Below are 22,221 nucleotides of genomic sequence, written 5' to 3' on the forward strand. Positions count from 1 at the left end.
TCGTGTATTGAATAATGATTATGGGTAAGGATTACATGTCGCAATTTTTTGAGAAATTTTACACATGGCTGCACGGTAACTCGTCCTGTTCTCTTGAGGAATGCGTACTCAATTAAAGCTGGAGGAACCCCGGCTCTATCGGATTCAATTGGTCAAGCTGAAGTAGATTCAGATGTTGATGTGGTTGCGTGGATTTGCTCGTCGTGGGGATGTAGAACCTCCGGCTCCCTCGCGGGTCAAATGCGGCCCGCCAAGAAGTTCCATCCGGCACGCGAAAGGTGTTGCGGTAGAAAAGTATCGATAGCCACAACGCGATAAAAGCCTAGGCTCTGACCATATTTCTTTCATAACGGGAAATCGGGATCCATACGGAATATCACCAATCATCACCAAAAAAAAAAGTAAAAAAAAACTACAGTCGAAAAAAACTAACAAGGCAAGTAAAGCACCCCAAACAGGGTCGTCTTAAGAGCATCATGGGCCCCCGTGCCAAGTGGTTTTCCTGAGGCCCTATCAGGTAAATTCTAGAAAATTTCAACCGTGTCTCATTTTTGTGAGGGCCCCTCTTCTCTTGAGGCCCCCGGGCCCATGCGTTAAGACGGCACTGACCCCAGAGAGAAAAAAAACTTATCAAATGCAAGTAAAGCTGCCGATTACATCCAAAAAAATCATCAAATTCAAGTAAAGCTACCTATTATATACAAAAAAATTGCCAAATGCAAGTAAGGTATAAAATTACAGCCAAAGAAATTATGGAAGACAAGTAAAGCTGCCAAATACAGGGGAAAAAATTGGAAAATGCAAGTAAAGCTGCAAAATACAGACAAAAACATTGTCAAAGGCAAGTAAAGTACCCAATTACAGCCAAAAAAAAAATGTCAAAAGCAAGAAAGCTGCCAATTACTGCCAAAAATAAAATTGTCGTAGGCAAGTGAAGTAACCAATTATAGCCAAAGAAATTACAGTACCCAATCGTCCGGGAAAAATGTATTGTAAATATGTGCGCTTGTAAATTCTTTCTTTTTTTTTTCTTTTTGACCCTAAATAAAGTGTTCCGGACTCTGCCATGAAGCTCGGCTGGAAGAGATCTCGGCAACGGGATAAGTCCACTGGCAAAGTTCTGGCGTTCATTCATTCAGCCAAAAAAAAAAAAAAAATTGTCAAACATACAAGTGAAGCAGCCAAATGCAGCAAAAAGGAAAAATTTTTCAATGATGTTAATACTCAGTCCTGTGAAAATAATCTCAATTCTTGATTTGTAAGGGCACCAGAAAATCACTTTGCCACATCACTATGATGATGATGGGTCGAGCTTTAATAGTAGGGCTAGGAACCACTTTACCCCACCTGCGAGTTTGATACACTCATTTTTGCAAATTTTGTGGGTTATTATGAAGCAGTACTCACCCCGAACGGTCATTTTCTGTACTAATTCAAATATAAAAAAAAATCCTATAAATTGAACATCACCGAATTCCGTTGCTGTTTTGAGCACTGATTCTTCCCATAGAGCTCAGAATAGTACTCTAATTACATCACTACAAAAAAAACCTTAAAATATTACAGTAATAAATCTCCTTGTGGTTCTCATAACCCACCTAATGACATAAGTTTCCGAATTTTTCCATCAAAAATTTCCGAATATCAATATCAAAAAAACCTTCAGTTATAAATATCCCTAGAGCCAAAAGTCATGAAAAAAAAATACAGTCCCGGAAAAAACGGGTATCGAGGTAATAAAAAAACTCGGATTCAATTTCCTCCTTTCCTTACATACGTAGAAGTATGGATTCGCGAGTGTGTGTAGTACTTAATGGAGAACCTTATAAGAACATTCAACCGGGAGAGAGTCGTATGATAACCATCATTATTATGGTAGTTACAGTTTGTTTGGGGTCATGGAAAGGGAAAGGAAAAAAAAATATATTAAAAAACAAGCGACCCCAGGGATATGCGTTTTCTTTCGTGCCCGGGGCGAAGAACTGGGTCATAACATACGCCCGAAAAATGCAATTACTGCATACGGGCTTCCCGAGCGAGCGTCGAATGGGGTCGTAAAGCGAGATTCGGTGGTCGATTGCCATTAGTGTTATATATTTTTGTTATACCTCGTCTCTGATAACGTGTGACACGTCACGCGATGACTGATTACGTATTTGTCACGTATGTTTTCTTTTTTAGGTGATGGGTATCGACATCTGGTGTCCAATTCGTCTGAATTCATTTGGAGAGGAAAAAAGACTAGACAATCTATGGTTGTTGTTGATTGTTGCAAAATTTTGTTTCTCTCTCTCCTTGTGCGTCTAGACTTGTTTAGTTCATTATCGCGTGTGTTAATGGCTTGTCTAAATTGTAGATTCCGCTCATGTAGCCTTATTTGAATACTTGTGTGAGATGATAGATAATTGACTTCATAGTGACATCATCGCCACTTCGAATGGGAAATTCGCATTCAGCAGTCATTCCGGAACTTTTTTCCGTACAGTGTGTCCCATAAACTCGTAAACGGTCAACGCCGCTTATTAGAGGATAACGAATAACAATACCATTCGGGTATTGTTATCGCTTTTGCAAAGAACGGAACGGGTCAATATCATAACATAAGAAAAAAAAAATTCGTCATAGTTATCGGTACTTCGGATAATGTTATCAATTTTTTTTCCTCTGTCGAAAGCGTTTTTTTTTGTTGTGCATTCAGAAGCTAAGGTTTACCTCTGTGAGTTATCGTTATGAGGCGTTATATATAGCGTTCTCTCTCCGCCCTTTTCTTTTGATGACAAATATTTCTGTACTTATAATGTCGTAATCAGACTATTGGGGGTCCATTTACGTGTGTGGGGACCGCTTTTGCAATGACCTTCTCATAGTGAAGGCAAATGTATGACAAAAAAAAAAAGGCACTTTCCTCCAGTTTTTGATTGATTTCTTTCAATTGACTAGATTCAAATTTCTTTTTCTGGGAGACTTTTTCAAGGGGTCTATGAAACGTATTGTACATTAACAGAAATACGGTATCATGATTCGCGATATTCAATCAGTTCGAGTTCCATTCTAACGCCTCACAACGGCGGAGTAACGAAGATGCAGGATTTCAGCTCAAAAGAAAAAGGGAAAAAGTCCCGTTTTAGGAATAGGATAAAAAAAAAATGGAACAGTTGAACGTTTTTCAACCAATTATGTGGCAAAGAAAAACATAGTTGTGCCGTTTTGCCAATTACCGTTTACCATGCGTTCTGTTCGACGAAAGGTGGAGTATGGTCACCGTACTTGCAAACGGGACTATTCGGATATAGATATCTCATTCAGTTATTGTTATCAGAAGGTGCGAGGTCTGATGTGATCACATTAAGCGGCGTGGACTGTAGTTTAAAAATTCATAAAAAAAAATTGTGAGGATTGGTAAATTTAGTATTGAAATGCAGTTTTTTGCCAAAAAGTTATTCTCTCACGAAAGGGGATTTTTCTTTTTTTTAAATATAAGGAAATAATATAGTTCGAATTTTCGTCGGCAGAGGGTGTTGCATGGAAGCAAATCACAGTAAATATGAAAACCGGAGTTCAATAAAATGCATGATTAACAGCTCATCTCTGAATTTTCCTGTTACTGGTGCTTACATAAGGTTTTCATTGTGATGTCGACATTGGTGAATAGAGTACTACAGGTGAAGTTGTTTTATTTCCGCCACGAACCGCCGGCTGAAGTTTTTCGAACGTTTCAGACACAGAAGAGATTAAAGAGAGGTTCAGTCCCGTGATTTGCTCTCGTACAAGCACCCTCTGCGGCAAGAATTTGAACTATTTTTTTTCCCGTACCCAAAAAAAAAAAAAAAAATTCCCCTATGTGAGAACAATTTTTTCCGCAAACTTCATTTAAATGCATATTATACCAATTTTTATGAATTTTAACATACCTCCCACGCCGCTTAATGCGATCCGTGGTTCCTGAAAAGAATAACCGAACGGTAACTATATGACCGAAAAGTCCCGCTCGCAAGTACGGTAACCATAAATCCCGTTTGGTCGAACGGTACGTATGGTGAACGGGCATTGGCAACATTACGCTTGCTCCCCCCCCCACCCCCACATAATTAGTTGCAAAATGTTCAATCGTTCCACTTTTTAAAAATTATATTCTATGAAACGGGATTTTGTTTTTCTTCTTCATTTGAGCTAAAATCCTGCATTTTTGTTATTCAGACATTATGAGGCGGAACTGTTTGATGCATCACGAATTACGACATTTCTTTTGAAGTACGAAACGCGTTTCATACATCTTTTAAGAAAGACTCTCACAAAAAAAATTTGTATTAATCCGGTCAACTGGAAAGAAACTGATTAAGATAATTCCAAACAACTTTTCCCGCGAACCACATTCAAATAAAACCGATTTCCTTCAATTTTTATGAATTTTTAGACTATTAATTCAGGTGCTATTTCGACTTACGGAAGAAGGATGTTGTTCGTAAGAGTCGAGATATACAGTAAAACCTCGATAAGTCGTCACCTCAAGTTATCGAAAAATTATGACGGCTTAAGTGGAGTGCCGTCAGTTTTAATGTGCAATGTTGTGAAAATCGTATAAATTTAAAGTAATATGACATTTGTTAAAGTATGAATCAGAATAACAATATATTAGTAAAATTTACAGATTGCGAAAGAAAAGATAATAGCAATTTTTTACCTCTTATTACACTCTTATTACTTAAATTATTGTGGTAAAATGTACTGTACACTTTGATTTATATACTAGCAATTTTTAATTTAGACCAACAGAGCAACTGTTAAAATAGGTAGCTTTTCTTCATAACTATATATTGCACATTAAACTCTATTGCACATTAATTTTACATATACATCAAATTTAATTTTAGTGTTTCAATTCTTCATCAGTAGTTCATGATGCAACTACAAAGTAATCCCGTACACTTTTGACTTTGTGGAATGGGCCCTGGGGCAGGGAAAAGTAAACAGAAGACCTCCATTTGGGAAAGAATGTCTAATTTTTTTTCAACAAAGATATTTTGTTTGAATTTCAAGCCCTAAATTAGTAGAGTCCATGCTTTCTGAGATTATTTATTATCCGTGAGCGTTGCACTTTGACTTTTACTTGATTAATTTGATTCTTCGATTTACATAATTTTTTATTACCTTGCACTATATGTAATCTTTGACGTATCAATAAATTTTGGTTTCGCCGGTGATGCCCTAATTCCCCCCGGGGGAAGGGGGTGAAGTGCTAACGTTGCTTCTTGCGACAACGCCTGGGTGTCTTGCAGTTTCTCCAGTGGAGCCCATGCAGAGATAAGATCTAGCTTGAACAGTCCCCGAAAACCTTAGTCGGCAAATGAACTTCCCCAGCGTATCTTTCGTTACTTAAACTGTTCCGTTTGGGTATATAGGATTTTATGGTGACTTTTGAGTATATAGCAATGCTGTTAAGAAGCTCTTTTGTTAATGGCAGCCATAAAAATAGTCTGTTCCCTCTTTCTCAAATTTTTTCATAGTGACGAGTTAACCGAAATTAGCGACGAGTAAACGAGGGTTTAATAACATTTTTGTCTATGAGAGCTAGAAGGGCCTGAAGAAAATGACGACTTAACCGGAGTGACGACTTATCAGGATGACGACTTAACGAGGTTTTACTGTATTGGTTTTCTTTTATATATATATTTCATGATTACACCTATCGTATTCCGTTGAGACGGAAACGGGGACATCACGCCAAATATAGTCAATAAGCGTGCATATTACAGCCTTACCAAAGGCCAGCGATGTTGCACATACCTGTGGAATGAACCAGAAGAATGGTGGTGGTGGCAGCTTCAGGGGTAATATAGGATCCCATGGGTCCGCTAATAAAAATCTGGGAGTAGAAGGGAGTTAGGACAATCAAGTTTGGTTGATTGCGAGCTTGTTAATTTCTCTGATAAAGCGCGTTTCCCAGTAGTTTTGCCCTCGCGAAAGCTTGGAAAATATTGTAGTGTCTTCGGGGTTGTAGTATTGGTCATTAAAAACATCATCCGAGTTGGAGATAACACTTCACTACAGTATCCATGTTGTAGAGAGCCCTTGAATACCGCAACCATGTTGTAGTAGGAAACCTTCGAAAATAGCATGCAGGATATTGGAAAATCTGAAATGGTATTCACGTTCTGGGGGAGTGGGTCTCAATGTTGAGCTATATGTGTGCTCCCTTGTTAAATCTTGCAAAAAAGTGAAATATGTGGGGGGGGGGGGGGGTAAGGCTATGACACTATTTTCAGAATTCATTAGAATTCCACCATAATGGTGGATTCACATCTTCAGATGCTCACCGTGTCGTGTCAGACACAGCAAAAATGTCCGTCTGCGCAGCCACGATACGATAGATATGAATACGTTCATTGGCTCTACGTTGATGAATGTTTCCCGTGTCTGACACGACACGACGAGTGTCTGTAGATGTTAATCCATCTTAAAACCCGAACTATTTTACTGCATAGGCCATGGGCCTAATGTTCATAAGAGGCCTACATAATGAGATCTGGTACCACGAACTCAAGCGTTCGAATATGCAAACTGTTATTTCCAGCTTAGTATGAGGCTCTCCAGACCACCTTTTGTCCGGGAACCAGGGACGTACGCAGGATTGATATTTGTGGGGGGAAGGGGAGGGGCAACCCGGGTACCTCGATATACTAATCGGTCATCATTGATGATTCCACAACAGCCCGAAGGGGCTTTTACATACACAACTCAAAAGCTTTAATAGTGTTATTAATCCTAAATATGACATAGTGGCCTGTGGGTTCCGACTGAAATTGGCAATCAGTGCATACCCCTGAGTCATTTCTTAGCCATCCTGGACTAGTAGTGCTATTTTCGCCATGGTTGTATATGTTTTATTTTTTAAACTACTTAGAGTTTAATATTACCCATATTGGGTTATTAATCTAGGGGGAAAAGAAAGCTTAAGTAGGCTGGAGGAGAAATAGAAAGCAGAAAGTGTCACTCAACAGGGCAGTGACAGAATGTCACTTCATCAGCCTGTTAGGACGTCATTAAGTTATAATTAATGCTATTCTTTTAACATTAATCATTCATCATAATGCATATATTACCTACTCTCATTTTTATATTCAGCGTCAACTATAGATCATATTAATAAATGCGATTATATGTTATTAAATGCAGTTAATTATGATTATTTGATTAAATATATATTATCTACAAATTTGATATTTTGCAGTTGGTCTAATTATTTACACTATATATAGTTGCTTATATACACTTTTCACAATCCCGGTACCTCCGGTCTTTTCATAACCAGAAAGTTTTTGGGTCTGGAAAAAGCTGATATCTGATCTTTTGGGTAAGTGGATATTTCCCTAAGATGTTGGTATTCTGACTCTTCAAGAGTTTGGAAGAGATTATTAGCCAGCTTTTGAGCAAAGGCGTGTATGGTTGGCATTCCTATATCGTTTCTTATACTTCTATTCCTGATGAACCAATTGGCTCCCAGCATAGCTCTTATTGTTTTGTTTTGATATTGTTCTAATTTAACCATGTGTTGATTGCTCGAGTAGAGCCACACTGGTGCAGCATATAAAAGTATGGATCTGATAGCCATTTTGTATACATTTAATTTGTTCTTGATTGTCAATGTTGATCTGCTTGCAAGTATGCGTTTTAAAGTGTGTTTTGCTACGTCTGCTCTTCGTATTACATAATTGCGTTGTTGCACAAATGTCAATCGTTTGTCAATTATTATTCCCAGGTATTTAGTACTTATAACAGGTTCAATGAATTTCCCCCCAACCACTATTCCGGCATCTGGGGGTAGATCTAGTTTTCCTGTGATCCACATAAATACTGTCTTGTCTGCATTAAGTTTAACTCTGCTGTTTTCGCACCATGTTTCGACTTGATCAATTAATTCTTGTAAATTACTTAATGCCTTCTGTGGTTTTCTATCTGTACAAATTATCATTGAATCGTCTGCGTACAGCGCAGTAATACCCTTAATTGCCACTGGAAAATCATTCATGTGATAATTGTGGAGGCAAGGTCCTATAACACTGCCTTGCACTATAGATGATCTAATTCGTCTAGTTGTAGATATTGTGTCATTGATTTTTACATAAAAAGTTCTTGCTGCAAGATAATGACGTACAATTTTAATTATGCTAAAGGGTAGGGCCATTCTAACCATTTTATAGAGTAACCCCTCATGCCACACTTTGTCAAATGACTTACTTAAATCCAACAGTGCAACTGCAGCTGTATCATGATAAATTCTAGCTTCTTGGAGTGTTTCTATAACTCTTAATAATTGTGTGGTTGTAGAATGACCGTCTCTAAATCCATGTTGTTCGGGCCCAATTGTTGGATGAGACTTTTCGTAAGTGTTGATACGTGTTACCACAACTCTCTCGAATAGCTTTCCAAAATTACTAAGCAATGAGATGGGTCTCCAATTGCTTGGAAAGTGCAAATCTTGGCCAGCTTTTGGTATAATTTTAACAATTGCTGTTTTCCAGTTAGATGGGAAATATTTGAGCTCCAGCAATCTATTAAAAATTTTGACAATATATTCTAAAATATTATTGGGCAAATTCTTCAGTGCCATATTTGAAATTAGGTCATGCCCAGATGCTTTCCGAATTTTCAAATGTTTTATTATTGTTTTTAATTCATTGATATCTGTTGGAGTGAGAGCTGTTTGTGTTTCAGGTGGAGGATTATCAAAATATTCATTAATAGTTCTAAGCACTCTCTCGACCTGAACATTTGAAGTATTAGTGTTTGGTGAGAATTGCAGTTCAAAGGTATCTGCAAATACTTCTACCTTATCTTCATCTGTATATACCAGTCCATGCGGGCCATGTATAGATGTAAGTCTTTGGCTACGGGGTTTTTGTGCTCTATAAATTTTATAGAACGACCCATCCTCACAATTAGCATCTTCTAGGAACCTTAGAAATCGTTCACTTGTAAATTCCCTGATTTCTCGACGTGTATTGTTTCGTAATGTTGTATATCTGAGTCTATGTGTAGCATCTCTGGTTCTTTGCCACCTTCTTCTAGCTCTATTCTTTTCTCTTATCATTTCCCTCAGATATCTGGGGAGTGCTAATGGGTTGTTTTCGTTTGACCTTTCCCGAGTGGAATTATTAACAGTGTCCTGCAATTTTTGTGTTAATGAGTTTATTTCATTTTCTATATCTATGGTACACTCACTAGCATTATCTGGTGTTTCAATTCCTGTAAGCACTTGCCTATATAGTGGCCAGTTTGTAACTTTTTTGATTTTTTGTTGTATGGGAATTTCGAAATCAACATCAATAATTGTTGGAATGTGATCTGATGTAAGTGCTGATATTACCTCTACTGCTAAAGGAACACTGAGGTTTTTGACCAGTGTAATATCTAGGACGTCTGGTGTTCGGTTGCTGTCATCCGGATAGTGTGTCGCAGCACTTGGCCCGTATGTAATAATATTTTTATTTCTGCAATACTGCTCTAATATACGTCCTGCTGCATTGTAATTATTTGAATTCCAAATTGGTGATTTAGAATTTAAATCACCGCTAAGAATTGTTGCATAATTGCAGTCAAATATATGATTTAACAGAGAGATATCAAATTGATTATTTGGTGGTTTGTATAAAACACAAATTCGGATTTTTCTAGTGCTAGTGAGGTGCAAATCCACTGCCAACGCTTCGCAATCTCGGGAATGTGGGAGGTCAACAATGTCATAATTTAAATGCCTTTTGATATATAAGGCTACTCCCCCTCCTCTTTCGTGCGTTCTATCTTTCCTTATACAATCATAATTTGCTATCTTAGCTGTATAACATGGTTTTAAAAATGTTTCGCAAATTAACATCAGATCAAAATCTTCATCTGCAACAATTTCTCTTAATTCTTGGAGATCACGAATAATACCTCTGGCGTTCCACGCCATGATCTTGAGATATTTTATTTGTTGTGAACTATTATTGAACATTGGTGAAGTTTACCGATAATAGTTTCATAGATATTTCAGTAAAGCTATCAATAAATACTGAGTATTTTTCTTGATATGTCTTAGCTTGTAATATGTTATTAAAACATTTTCTCATTAGACCCATTAACTCCTGTAAGGGGAATGATATCTCATTATTACCGGTATTCACAATCTGGGACACCTCCCCATCTATCCTGTTGGGAGGGATCTTTGCGGTTACCTCATTATTTACACTTTCCCTACGTTCAACTGCAATAGTTGATGTGGGTATAATTTCTGGTACAGAGTATACATTATTGTTTGTTTCAGTCATGTTAACATCTTTTGATGTCATTGTGTTTTTGTTAGTTTCTATTTTGTTATTTTCCACCTCTTCGTGGACATTTGCAGCTTTTGCATATGTCTTATGCCTTCTTGTAGGTCTATTATTTACTTCTGTTGGTTTTTGCTGTTGAGGTAATTCCTCAGCTTCAATGTCTATTTTCTCAATTTCATCGTCACTTGAACTTGTGACGGAAAAAAGCCTGGGCTTTGGTGGTCTAAGTTTTTGTGACCCAGTAATTGCTTTAGGACCAGATTTTTTAAGGTTCCCCGGGTACCTTTTACATCCTCGGAAACTCGCCGGATGATTTAAGGAACAGTTTATACACACTGGTAAGTCCTTACCCTTTACCTTATCACACTGTGATGTGTGATGTTTTTCTGGACATTTGACACAGCGGGCTTCGTTATAACAATTTCGGGCTGTGTGCCCATTCCAGGCTTGACAGTTGTAGCACTGCGTGTACCCCTTCCTTCTTTTGTATGTTTCAACCCTTATCTTTAAGTAATTTAATGAAGATATTTGATATATTTCCTTGCTTTTATCTGTTCTTGGCAAATCAATGAGCCATAATGGTATTGGGACCATAATCTTTTCACCATCTTTATGACGGGGGCTCTTTAGCTGTACCACACTAATAATTGTGTAACCCAACTCCTCGAGAGATTCTTTGATCTCATCGCAAGATGTTGTTGTATCCAAATCCCTAATAACCACTCTTATGTTTTTGTCTGACTTTAGTGTGAATGTGCTAAAATTTACTCCCTCTTTTTCAAGCATTTTAGTCACAGCTCTATGATCATTTTCTGTTGTTACGTGTAATTGCAATGTTGTGCCAGTTTTTTTGGCATCAAAATTTGATTCGCAAACACCCCTAATTTTAACTGAGAGTTCTTTCCAGTTCTTGTATTTTGTCAGATTTAATGGGGGTATTCTGACTTTTTTCTTCTTTTTTTCAACCAACTGCCACTCATTTGTGTTAGTGGGATCTGGATCATTTGTATTTTCTTTTTCAACATTTTTACTTATTGACTTTCCATTAGCCCTATTGGGCAAACAATTATCAGGTTGCTTAGATGGGCCAGCCACCTGATCATCTGCTATGATTTTTGTTTTTTCTTGTTGATTGTTTTGGGAAGCCTGGGATTCATCCGCAGTCCGAGTTTCCTTTTCAACAATTACCTTATCGTTGACAATAATGCCATGAGTTACTTTAGTTTTCTTTTTACTTCGCGTCCCTATCGGATATTTTTTGTCATCCCTATCCTTACTTAAATACAATCCACATTTCTGGAAATCACAATTGTATAATTTTTTCATACTACAGAGAATTTCGGTACTAATTATTTTATCAGACGCAGCATCTTTTGAATTTTCGTAGTCTCCAACTAATTTTATAATGGTACGTAAGATACCATTAGTTTCACATTCACTATCAATTTCACATAGCCATTCACTGAACTTATTATGATTTATGAACTCTTGAATAATTGGATCCAGTTCATAAAAAATAAACTCTAAAGTGTCCTGAAGAGGTAGCTTTTCATCATCTACAGTTTCTTTGATCTTATCAATTATGTTACTAACATTTAACTTATCATTATTTAGCAATACACTATGCGCAAAGCATACCATCATCTTATTTTTACCAACCATGGTCCGCGACATTTGCACTACTATTCACAGATGAAACTCGGCCAAAAAGAAAATGACAACAGAAGCAGCACTTACCATTTTGTCGCCGCTAATACAGTTATCCATTCATCTAGCCGATATATATCCAATAGGCACTAAATGTCTCGGACGTGGAATCCAAAGTATCAAAATTTGCAGAAATACGTTGGTCTCGTTAAGACCTTCCCGCGCAAACACTTTTCACCGTTACAATCTCTTAGTCACCCCGCCACACACACGGGCGTCACTGCCGTCCCCACGCAAGCTTGACCTCTGCTTCTTGCGATGTATACAACTCAGCACTTAAGTTGACAGCACTGCCCACGCACATCCGCTCTCTTCGAAGTTCACCTGTCTTCTTTCCTTCTTAGTGTTATTAATTAAATAGAGATTATGTATATAAAATAAATTACTTTCTTAAATTTTCGAAAAATTTTCTAGAAATTTTTTTTAAATAAAACAAAGCTAATTTTTATAAAATGTTATTTTTACAGTTCGAAAACTCATCAGTTATACAATGTTAGAAACATTTACAAATATTGCCAATAGATGACGCTAACACATTGCGCCCAATACTAAAAAATTCCCGTCTTCTAGCCTAGTGTTACTTGCCTTTTCTTAGGTCATGCTGCACTTAGGACCATATTATATTTTCGAGCCCCTCTGTGTTATCGAAAGCATCCTACTCTCATCCAGGAGCGAGACCCTCTCTACTCATTGAACTGAACTTTAGAATTTTATAAATACGATCGATCTCTCTGGACCCATGGGTCCAAGCACGGATTTATGGGAGAGGGGTGATCCCAAGAACCGAATTATGTAGAAAAAATTTGTCTGTCTCGTAAAATACGGGATGACTCGACACATCACCCGGCTCCTTGGGCGGGTCCAGTAAGCTTCCTTCTTATGGAAGAATATTGTATCTATGCAGGTCCGTCTCAACATCATAGGTTCCTGGCTGAACTAATGTTCTGGGACTCCCATACTGGCTGCAATTGACAACTCACGCGTTTGTATACTAGGTTCGCCGAAATCTTGCCGCATATCAACTTTATAAAATTTTTATTCACTATCAATTCATTAGAAAAGTCAATTCAATTAACCGAAAGGGTCTCGTTTCTAGAAAATAGGGTCGGGGAGACTGTGTAAGTCAGCGGGGCAGGGAGAAGAAATATGGTTCGCAGGGGGACCCGTGGGAGAAAAAGGTCGAGGAAGCACTGTTCTAGGGCACCACTGGAACGATATCCATGCTACAGGGAACCTCCTCCTTCACATCTAAAACACCACTCACCACGAAACCTTCCCCGTGCTATTCGTGACCTAAGGGAGCCCACGAACTATTTTAAGTGTTCTGGAAATTTGCTGTGGGTCATTTCAGGGGGTTCGGTAGTTGATCGCGGGCCCCAATCTAATACATTATTTTAAGATTTTTAAATTTATTTTAAATTTTTATGGAGGCAACACATGAGATATAGCCAGTCTTTTTCAAACAATGCATGTTTAAATAACGAGGTCGAGGGATTGAGGTCGCGGGCCATAGCAGATGACTCCAAGGGCTTTTTTTTTTTAACTTTTAAAGCGTACACCACCCAGGCTCTGTCAACATTCGTGGCCTTCAGCGCAGGACTTGCTTGGTCAGAGGACAAAAGTTTATAGTCAGACCTAGTCTGACGAGTCTGAGTCTTCGGCCTATCGCTGATGCCTTCGTGCCAGCCTGGCCGAGCGTCTTGGCTCCACGGCGATGGTGGTGGACCTCTCATCCAAGTCCGGTCCGATCATCTTAGCCTTGTCCGGGTTTTCCTGTAGAAATCTGACAAGCTTGATCAGTTTTCTTGTCGGCTCCGGTCTTTTTAGGGCATTGGCCATCCATGTTGCTTCCATGGCTTCCGAGGGAGCTCTTAGATGGAACTCTTTGGTGTGACGACATGATGTGGAGTAGTGGAGTTTTGTGCCTAGTTCACCTGCAGCTGCAGCGATCATTGGGGATGGACTTGAACTTGGGGATATTTTTAGTATATCCAACGGCTATAAGTGAGATGGCATTCTTCGGTGACGTCACGAGCTTCGCGAGGAGGCATTCTGCTGTAGATGGTGTTACCGTGGGATATGGGTTGAGCTGCTAGCTACATGAACACGGAACGTCCTAGCGTGTTAAACACCTTGCACTCACATGTGAGTGATTTCTAAACTATTTCGTGTGGTGCAGTCGTAAGATGCCCGTCTTTCACCATGAAGGTTACCGTCAAAGTCCGCGGGTTCGAATCCGGAAGAGTGAGGGGGGGGGGGCGACGACGACATCCAAAACAAATTATTTACCTACCGATCGTGGGGCTACAACCGATAGATGAAGCCTTCATTACCCACCCAACTCCACTGGTTAGAAATTTTCGTATGGCGATATATGACCGGAGACGGTGTGCTATAACTATTAGTACATGTACTTTTTAGAACGTCTATGGATCATCTTTGTAACTGAGTACCATGCAGAGTAAATTTATTGCTGCCTATAACGGTTCTGGATGGCATGAATCGTTCTTTGTATTGTCCCTACCGAGACTTCCTTTCCTCGGATGAGCACAATGCTCGTGTGTGTTTCAGTGAATCTCATGACTCTTTAGCATCATTGCGCCCGCAATGGCAGCGGAACAAAGAGCGGACGCCACGCTAAATACATAATTCAGTATACACGCGTGCATGTAATCTACCAACGCATTCTATTTCAACGAAATCGCAGTTGCGAAAAAATACCGACACGGAATTTTCGACTGATTTACGGCTCCCCTCTAGAGAAGAGACAGAGACAATCGCGTGGAATTTGTTTAGCTTTTTTGTGCTAAATCTGCATGTGGAGAAATTTACGGCCGGCCGTTCACAATGGAGATACGTGCTTATACAGAACATATGCACTACCTGTGCACGATGTTTGATGCTTTTTTGAGATCCTTCCGTCGTATTTCGCCCCGTTCTTGGACCGTGGTCAATATTTTAAGGTCATCATGGCGGGTAATAATGACCAACGCGCCGAAATAAAATAATCAATTATGTATTTTATGTCTTTTTTTTTATTATTATTATTTTCTTCTCGAGGGGTGGGTTGGTCTGGTATTTATTAAAGGTGATTAATGGACACGTCTCAAGTGACGGTCAGGATTGATCAATCTCCCGGTGAATTAAGTGATTAGGTAACAACGTGCCCGTCACGCGACGACGGACCCAAATTAAAACCATAGGATTACCTCCCACCCCTCGATGGAATTGGTGGTACATCGTGGAGCAGAGCCCTACTACAAGAGTGTTCAAACCTTTAAGAAAGTGCAGGCTTATTTATTGATTTGAAAACGTGCCGCGGGGCACTTAGTTGCTTGTATTAATACTTCACCTCACAACTCCTCCTCCGAACCAGATAACGGTCCTTGTAGGTCTCAATGAAGATATTTTAGCAGGGGGGCCGAAGACGACCTGGGCCATGCTGGAAGCTGTGCATGTATGTATTGTGAACCTAACGTGCAATTTGTTGCTATGTAATGCTTGTTATAGTGCTACCATCTGCCGTCAATTTTTCTAGCTGGGAGTGAAGTGTCACGATTGAATAATTGTATCGTTGTAGGCCTGCTCTAGGGGTTAGACTTTTTCAACGGGGCGATCGGCTCCTCGAAGAGGTGGGAACCGCAGTAAACCAACCTCAGCCATCACCAATATAGGAACGGGGGGGGGGGTGGGGATTCGAACCCGGATTCTCGTGATGCGAGTTCCTCACTATGACCACTCGACCACCCAGCTGCGAAAGTCACCACAGACCAACTCCGTCATATCGTCTTACGGCATTTTACTACCAATGAAGTTCGGTTGAATTAAATGGAGGCGCCATCTATCGGTGGTTGCCTTAGGTTCGTTGCGGGAAAAAAATTGTTATTGTTTTCTTCAGGATCGCGAATCCTTGACAGCAACCTTTATGGTGGAAAAGAAGCCATTCGTCTTACCACCCTGCCATTCTCTTCGCGCACAGGCCACTTAGTTAAGTGGTTTGGACAGCGCCGCAGGTTACTTAAGTGATCTGTAAGTGTATCGACGGCCGCTTGACTGATCTAGAACTGTGCCGCAGATCACTCAAGTGACCTGAAAGTGTGCGCGAGTCGCTTGATTGATCTGGCACTGTACCAAGGTCCACTTAATTGATCTGGAACTGTACCAAGGGTCAATTAATTGATCTGGCACTGTACCAAGGGTCACTTAATTGATCTGGAACTGTACCAAGGGTCAATTAATTGGTCTGGAACTGTACCAAGGGCCACTTAATTGATCTGGAAATGGGTCGCCGGCTGCTTGAGTGATCTGTAAATGTGGACTCAACGTAGTACAGCATCTGGAAACAACGGTACCTCATTGTTACAACTACCCCTTACGAAGACACGAAGACACCCCCGCCCCCCCTTCCGTGAATTTGGCTCATCACTAGAACTTACAAGCTATACAAAAACCGCAAAGGACAAACATTCAGGGGCCCTCCTTATTGCGAGGAGTTGCTATAAAGTACGAACTGTACCAACGATGTGCAGAAAAAAACCGCTCTCTGGACCGCTAAAGGTTAAGTGATATGAAAATGTACTGCCGGCCGCATGAGACATGTTCACTCAATTTATGTGGATCTGCACCGCGAGTCATTTCACAAAATTAGGTTCGAGGTTAAGGGGCACCTCAGATGACTCAGAGGGCCCACATTTGGCCCTCAGGCCATGGGTTGAGCATGTATTCTCTAAGCAGAATTTTGATGGTGAATTCACCCTTCTTCAATCACTAGGGGAAAAAACAGCGAGGAGTAGAGGCGGTTGCGCCTCCCTAGCGACAAATATGTCGTCTGAGTGGAGTAGTGGTAAGATGTTCGTCTTCCACTATGAAGGTTACCGACAAGGTCCGTGAGCTCATATCCAGGCAAAGAACATCAGAGAAAAAAGTTCTTTACCTACCGATCCTGAGGTGACCATGACCAAAGATAGATGGCGCCTTTATTTCCTACCCAACTCCACTAGTTGGGAATTGCTGTTTGGCAATATATGACCGGAGTTGGTGCGCGGTAAAGTACCGACAAATATGAAAAAAATATGCCCCGTAAAATATGGGACTATATATAGCGCAGCTACACGATAAATCGCCTCTACCGTCACAATTCCCTGCATCAGCGCCTGTTCCAGCCTTATAGACATTCAATGGGTGATTGAATCGGATTTCAAAGTAACCATTGGAAAGCGTCAAATTGATATTTAACTAAGTAATGGAATGATGTATATGCGCAAAACATTTTTGTGAAAGCGCCATCTGTAAAGGAACTAAGCAGTATTTTATTTTTCTGCATTTGATCTTGGAATTCAGAATTTGATTCAACTATTGGACAGTTATATTGAAAAAAATATTATTTTTTGATAAATTTTTTAAATGGTTTGACATTTCTTTCGAAGGTAAAAATCTTTTGAGCTTAGAAAATATGTGAAAAATATGTGTTTATCATATTAAATAATAATTCCTGGTATTTTTAAAAATGATAAGTAGGGGTTACTGCTCAAACATTACCAAATTTATGAGTTCATATTCATCTTTCCGTTTTCAGATCAAGATAAACGACGTATAAGAGCAGGAATTAACCAAGGTTCCAACTTGGGCATAATCCACAATATTTTTATGGCATCCTGGATTTACACGCTGATGATGTTATATTAATTTCAACCGACAGTAAGCCCCTAAGTAGCCTCCAGCAGCTGATCACAAATGTCGAATGATGGAATGCATACAACAATGATAAGTTGAATGTCAACAAATGTGTGATTATATGGCTCACAAACCGAGATATCCCATCAAACACGAAGATCATCTTAGAGCGTGTCATCGACTCAAACTGAGTACCTGGGTGTCATCCAGGATGAGACTCAACTACAGGAGTCATACCAAGAACAAAATCAAAGAGGCTCAGAGTCCTCATGTATCGAGATTCCTGCTATCCGAAGTCCAAACTCAGTTTGAAGAACAAAGTTTTGATATACGAACAAATCGTTCGCCCAGTGTTGACACACAGTGCCCCAGCTTGGGCTTTCGCATCTATTTGCAAGCCCGTCATTTGGGGGGGGGGGGGGGTCAGGGGGGGCCTTTTCAAAAGCCGGGGGGGGGCCCTGGCTTTTGAAAATACACTAAAAATGGTATGTATATATATATACATTGAGTACATGTTCTTTCCCCACCCCCTCCATGGAAAAAGGTGAAATGACGTCCCTGTCTATTAGAGCAACATGTACAAATTACAACGATTTCAGAATCCCGTCCTCAGGCACTTCACTCTGGAGCACCAAGATTTTTCCGCCTCACCGATCTGCACATAGATTTCAAGGTGTCGTCTATATATTCCACGTCAAGGAACTATTTCGAAAAACAAGAAAGGTCGTATCACACCAATATATGAGAGAGATCTCTAGTTATGAAGCTCGCGAGTTTTTGAGAAACATCTGAAGCCTAAAAACATGCTCCACACAAAATATGTGCCCGAATTTTCTTCTTTCAGGGCAATGTTTAAGACGAACTAACTGGTGGTTAAGGCAATTTTCCCACAACGAAATTTTATTTTATTTTCTCATTCCCCCTTCAAATATTATCTTATGCTAATGTAATATTGTGTTACTCTAAGATGAAGGAGAATAGGGCTCTTTTGAGCTTGGTTCTCTGTGTAACGTTCAACAGTCAAGGTCTAGTACACGGTTCAAACAGTTTCATAATCTATTGTTCGACGGGACATTGAAAAATAATTCAGGGTCACTCGTATGAAATGCTATAAAAGAACTGAAGTAGCCGTTTGTGTTTACAATTTTGGACATTTTCGCCCTCTGTACATGATTCCTTAGGCGTTGAAAAGTCTAGTCCTAAGAATTTTCCAATGTACAATCGCAAATAATAAAACGTGAAGTCACAATTGAAGTCTTAGTCATTGCACTTTATTTGTGATTTTTCTGTCGATTTCATGAGAAGAGGTTCTCATAGAACCTTTATAAGTTCCCTTGATCGCATATTACTGACGAAACGTTGATCCTACGGGCAAACAATCAATTTTAAAAAGTACCAAAATAGCGTTTAAGACCTCAGATACGTTATTCACAATACAAGGGGATGCATAATTATCAAAATAAAAAGGAATAACTTTTTTATCTGGTCACCTGTCCTAAAAAAAACTCAATTATAGAAAATGTTGTACACAAAAAAAAATTCCACGTTTCTACGTGCAATATTACCTGAGATATTTGAGTTTGAAAATGAGAGAAAGAAGTGCGTAAACTAACGGACGCTTCATAAGCATTGAATTGTCATCAATTATGGAACTCAGAATTTTTCTCAATTCTAAAAGTGTTTCATTGATTCGTTATTTTTATCAATTTTGGAAGTATTTCTTTAAATTTATTCAGAATTTTCATCGATTCTAGAAGTATTTCTTCCATTTATTCTGTTTATTCTGAATTTTCTTCAATTCTGTTTTTTCTGAATTTTCTTCAATTCTGTTTTTTCTGAATTTTCTTCAATTCTGTTTTTTCTGAATTTGTCAATTCTGGAATTTTGAACTTTCACCAATTCTTGAGTTTTTTCTTCAATTTATTGAGTAAATTACATCAATTCCAGAAGTATTCTGTTTATTCTGAATTTTCATCAATTATGGAAGTATTTCTTTCACTTTCTCTGTTAATTCTGAATTTGCATTACATATATAAATGTATTATGCATATACATACATAAGTCTGGACATATTTCTTTCATTTGTTCTAAATTTTCATGGGGATTAGATCTGTTAATTATTTTCCCATTTTTCATTTATCGATTCTGAATTTCCATTAAACTTTTCTGTTAATTCAAATTTAATTGAGTCTATTTTTTTTAATAGAAATTTTTCAGCATTCCTGTATATTTTGTATGTATTTCCTGTATACAGTTTAATGTATGAATTTTTAATTTTTTATAATATGAAATCGGAGCTTAGGGGGGTGGGGGTCCCGAAATTATAAAGACGCCCGTGGCCCCGCTTTCATTTTCGCACCGGGGCCCACGTCTGGTAAGCGCTGATCTGGATTATATAACATTTACACTTCGGTAAGACGTAATATCCGAGTATTTTTTCATGTATAAATAATTAATATTCGAAAAAAATTGTGTTTTTTGCATAACAATTATTCTATTTTTCCATCAAAATTATCGGAATTATTACGTCAGAAATGTTTTCCCCCATTTCTATAAAACTAACATTTATATAATCAGGGCCGTAACTAGATGCTTGGTCACTCGGAGCAAGAGCGCATTTTGACGCCCCCCGTGTAATGTTGAAGGAGAGGTTCCAGAATGAAATTTGTACCCACTCGAGTCCAGCGCCAGGGCCACGAGATCCGCCTGCTTCCCCCCTCCCCCCCCCCCCAGTTGTGGCCCTGCATATAATCCCCATCGTTCACATACTTGGGTAATTATTAATACTTTATGAGAAAAAAACATGATATTAAATAATCAGAATAATGAGAATCACCGGCGCTACATTATTGAGTAAAGAAAAATAAAATTTCTGAAATTTAAGCAATTTTTCAATTTAAATTTGCATATTGTAAATATATTCATTCATTTCTTACGACAGAAAAATTTCAAGAAATTAATGGAAATTATAAGAAATGTTAGTAGAGAGTGGACTCACAGAGCGTAAAAAGCGATATCCATCTTGTTATTGTTATCCAAGACGATATGTTGATGCTATTTATAATGTTATCAATCCAGTAGCACGTTTTCGTTTGTTTTTTTTTTTTTTTCAAGCTGACAACAATCGCACGTCCGACTCGCGTTGGTGACGGATACTTTCTATATCGAGAAGAGAAGGAAAAGCGAAACTTGCTCTCGCCACGCGCGTCGAATGCGTTCCCTAATGTCGCCAAAATTGGCGAGATATTGCCAATATGCTTTGCTGTAAAGTCTTTTTGTAGTGTCTGATATGTGTTTCGTCCCTAATGGAGATAGGTATATAATATGCAGTGCCGTCTTAAGGTATGGGCCCATCCGGGCACGGCACGCGGGCCTCAAGCGAAGAGGGGGACTCACAAAAATGAGATCTGGTTGAAATTTTCGAGAATGTGTTTGGTAGCGCCTCAGAAAAATCAATTGGCCTGGGGGCCCCGTGATACTCTTTAGACGGCCCTGATAATATGTTACGGTAAATGTGATAAATCAGATTATACATAATTACCGGTTATTATGCATAATCGCCGAGCATTTTGGAAATTTTGATAAATTATCGGATTTGATTATCCCTAAGTTTATTGGTTTTACCGGCAATTATGCATAGTATACAAGCGCCGTTGATAAATTTAATAAGTACTAAAAATATTATTACTTTCACCGATTATACATAATACTTATTCGTCGCGTCTTTGGTAAACATGTTAAACCGTGCTATAAGACATACTATATACATGTATTTTATCATTATATTGGGGTACGATCGTAAAATATGTTATCATTATGTCGGGGTCCGACTATATTCATCGCATATACTAGAATCATTTGGTATTTTTCCATATTTATCAAATTCACCAATTACTCTAGGGCAGGCATCTTCAACCCGTTGCTCGCGAGCACCGTGGTGCTCGCTGAAGCACCCAGAGTGTTCGATGCTCGTGCACGATATTGTGCTCGCGAGCACTTCGTCAGCGTTCCAATTAAATACCTTGTATAAATTATATTCAAGGTTTAAAATCATCCTAATTTCATTTATACGTAGGGTCAAACTTGCTGTAAGGGTGCTCTTCTTTTGATGAAGAGGGTACAAGCAGTACTCGCCGACCTCTGCTCTAGGGTATCATGTGTAATCAAGGATAAAGGTGGATAAATTTCAAATATTTATCAAATTTATCAACGACGCTTGGGTATTACGCATATTCGCCGGTAAAAGTGATAAATTCATCAAATTACCCAGACGATTGGTAAGCATGCATAATAACCGGTTATTATCTATAACTGGTTTATCACATTTACCGTAACATATATAACTCCCAATTTTTATCACTTTTTATGAATTCGTTAATCGAATCAGGGCAGGCGCGTATACAGGACGATGTGATGGTGGCGGGGGGAGCGTATTGCGTGAGCTAGTTTGATCATCCCTTATTTTATATGACACATATTTTCCCATATTATCTGGGATGGACAATCGTTCCCATCACCCCCATCTGAATCCACG

General features: G+C 38.9%; 1 protein-coding gene across 2 annotated transcripts in view; it reads right to left on the bottom strand.

Moving 5' to 3' along the window:
- LOC149078108 (uncharacterized) overlaps positions 1–20,853 on the bottom strand; it is a 53,248-nt gene extending 32,395 nt beyond the window's left edge. The window contains exon 1 of one of the 2 annotated variants that reach the window (XM_089241700.1): positions 20,686–20,853. In XM_089241700.1, coding sequence (XP_089097826.1) covers positions 20,686–20,708 — 23 coding nt within the window. In that variant the 5' untranslated portion in view covers positions 20,709–20,853. Of the gene's footprint in view, positions 1–12,044; positions 12,277–20,685 lie in introns of those variants that run through there. The other variant, XM_089241701.1, reaches the window with a different exon arrangement.
- Positions 20,854–22,221: the final 1,368 nt, after the last annotated feature.

The sequence above is a fragment of the Pholcus phalangioides genome, unplaced genomic scaffold, assembly GCF_987345545.1.
Source record: "Pholcus phalangioides strain wild (caught in Gottingen) unplaced genomic scaffold, Ppha-v1.0 ptg000014l_1, whole genome shotgun sequence".
Classification (NCBI taxonomy): domain Eukaryota; kingdom Metazoa; phylum Arthropoda; class Arachnida; order Araneae; family Pholcidae; genus Pholcus; species Pholcus phalangioides.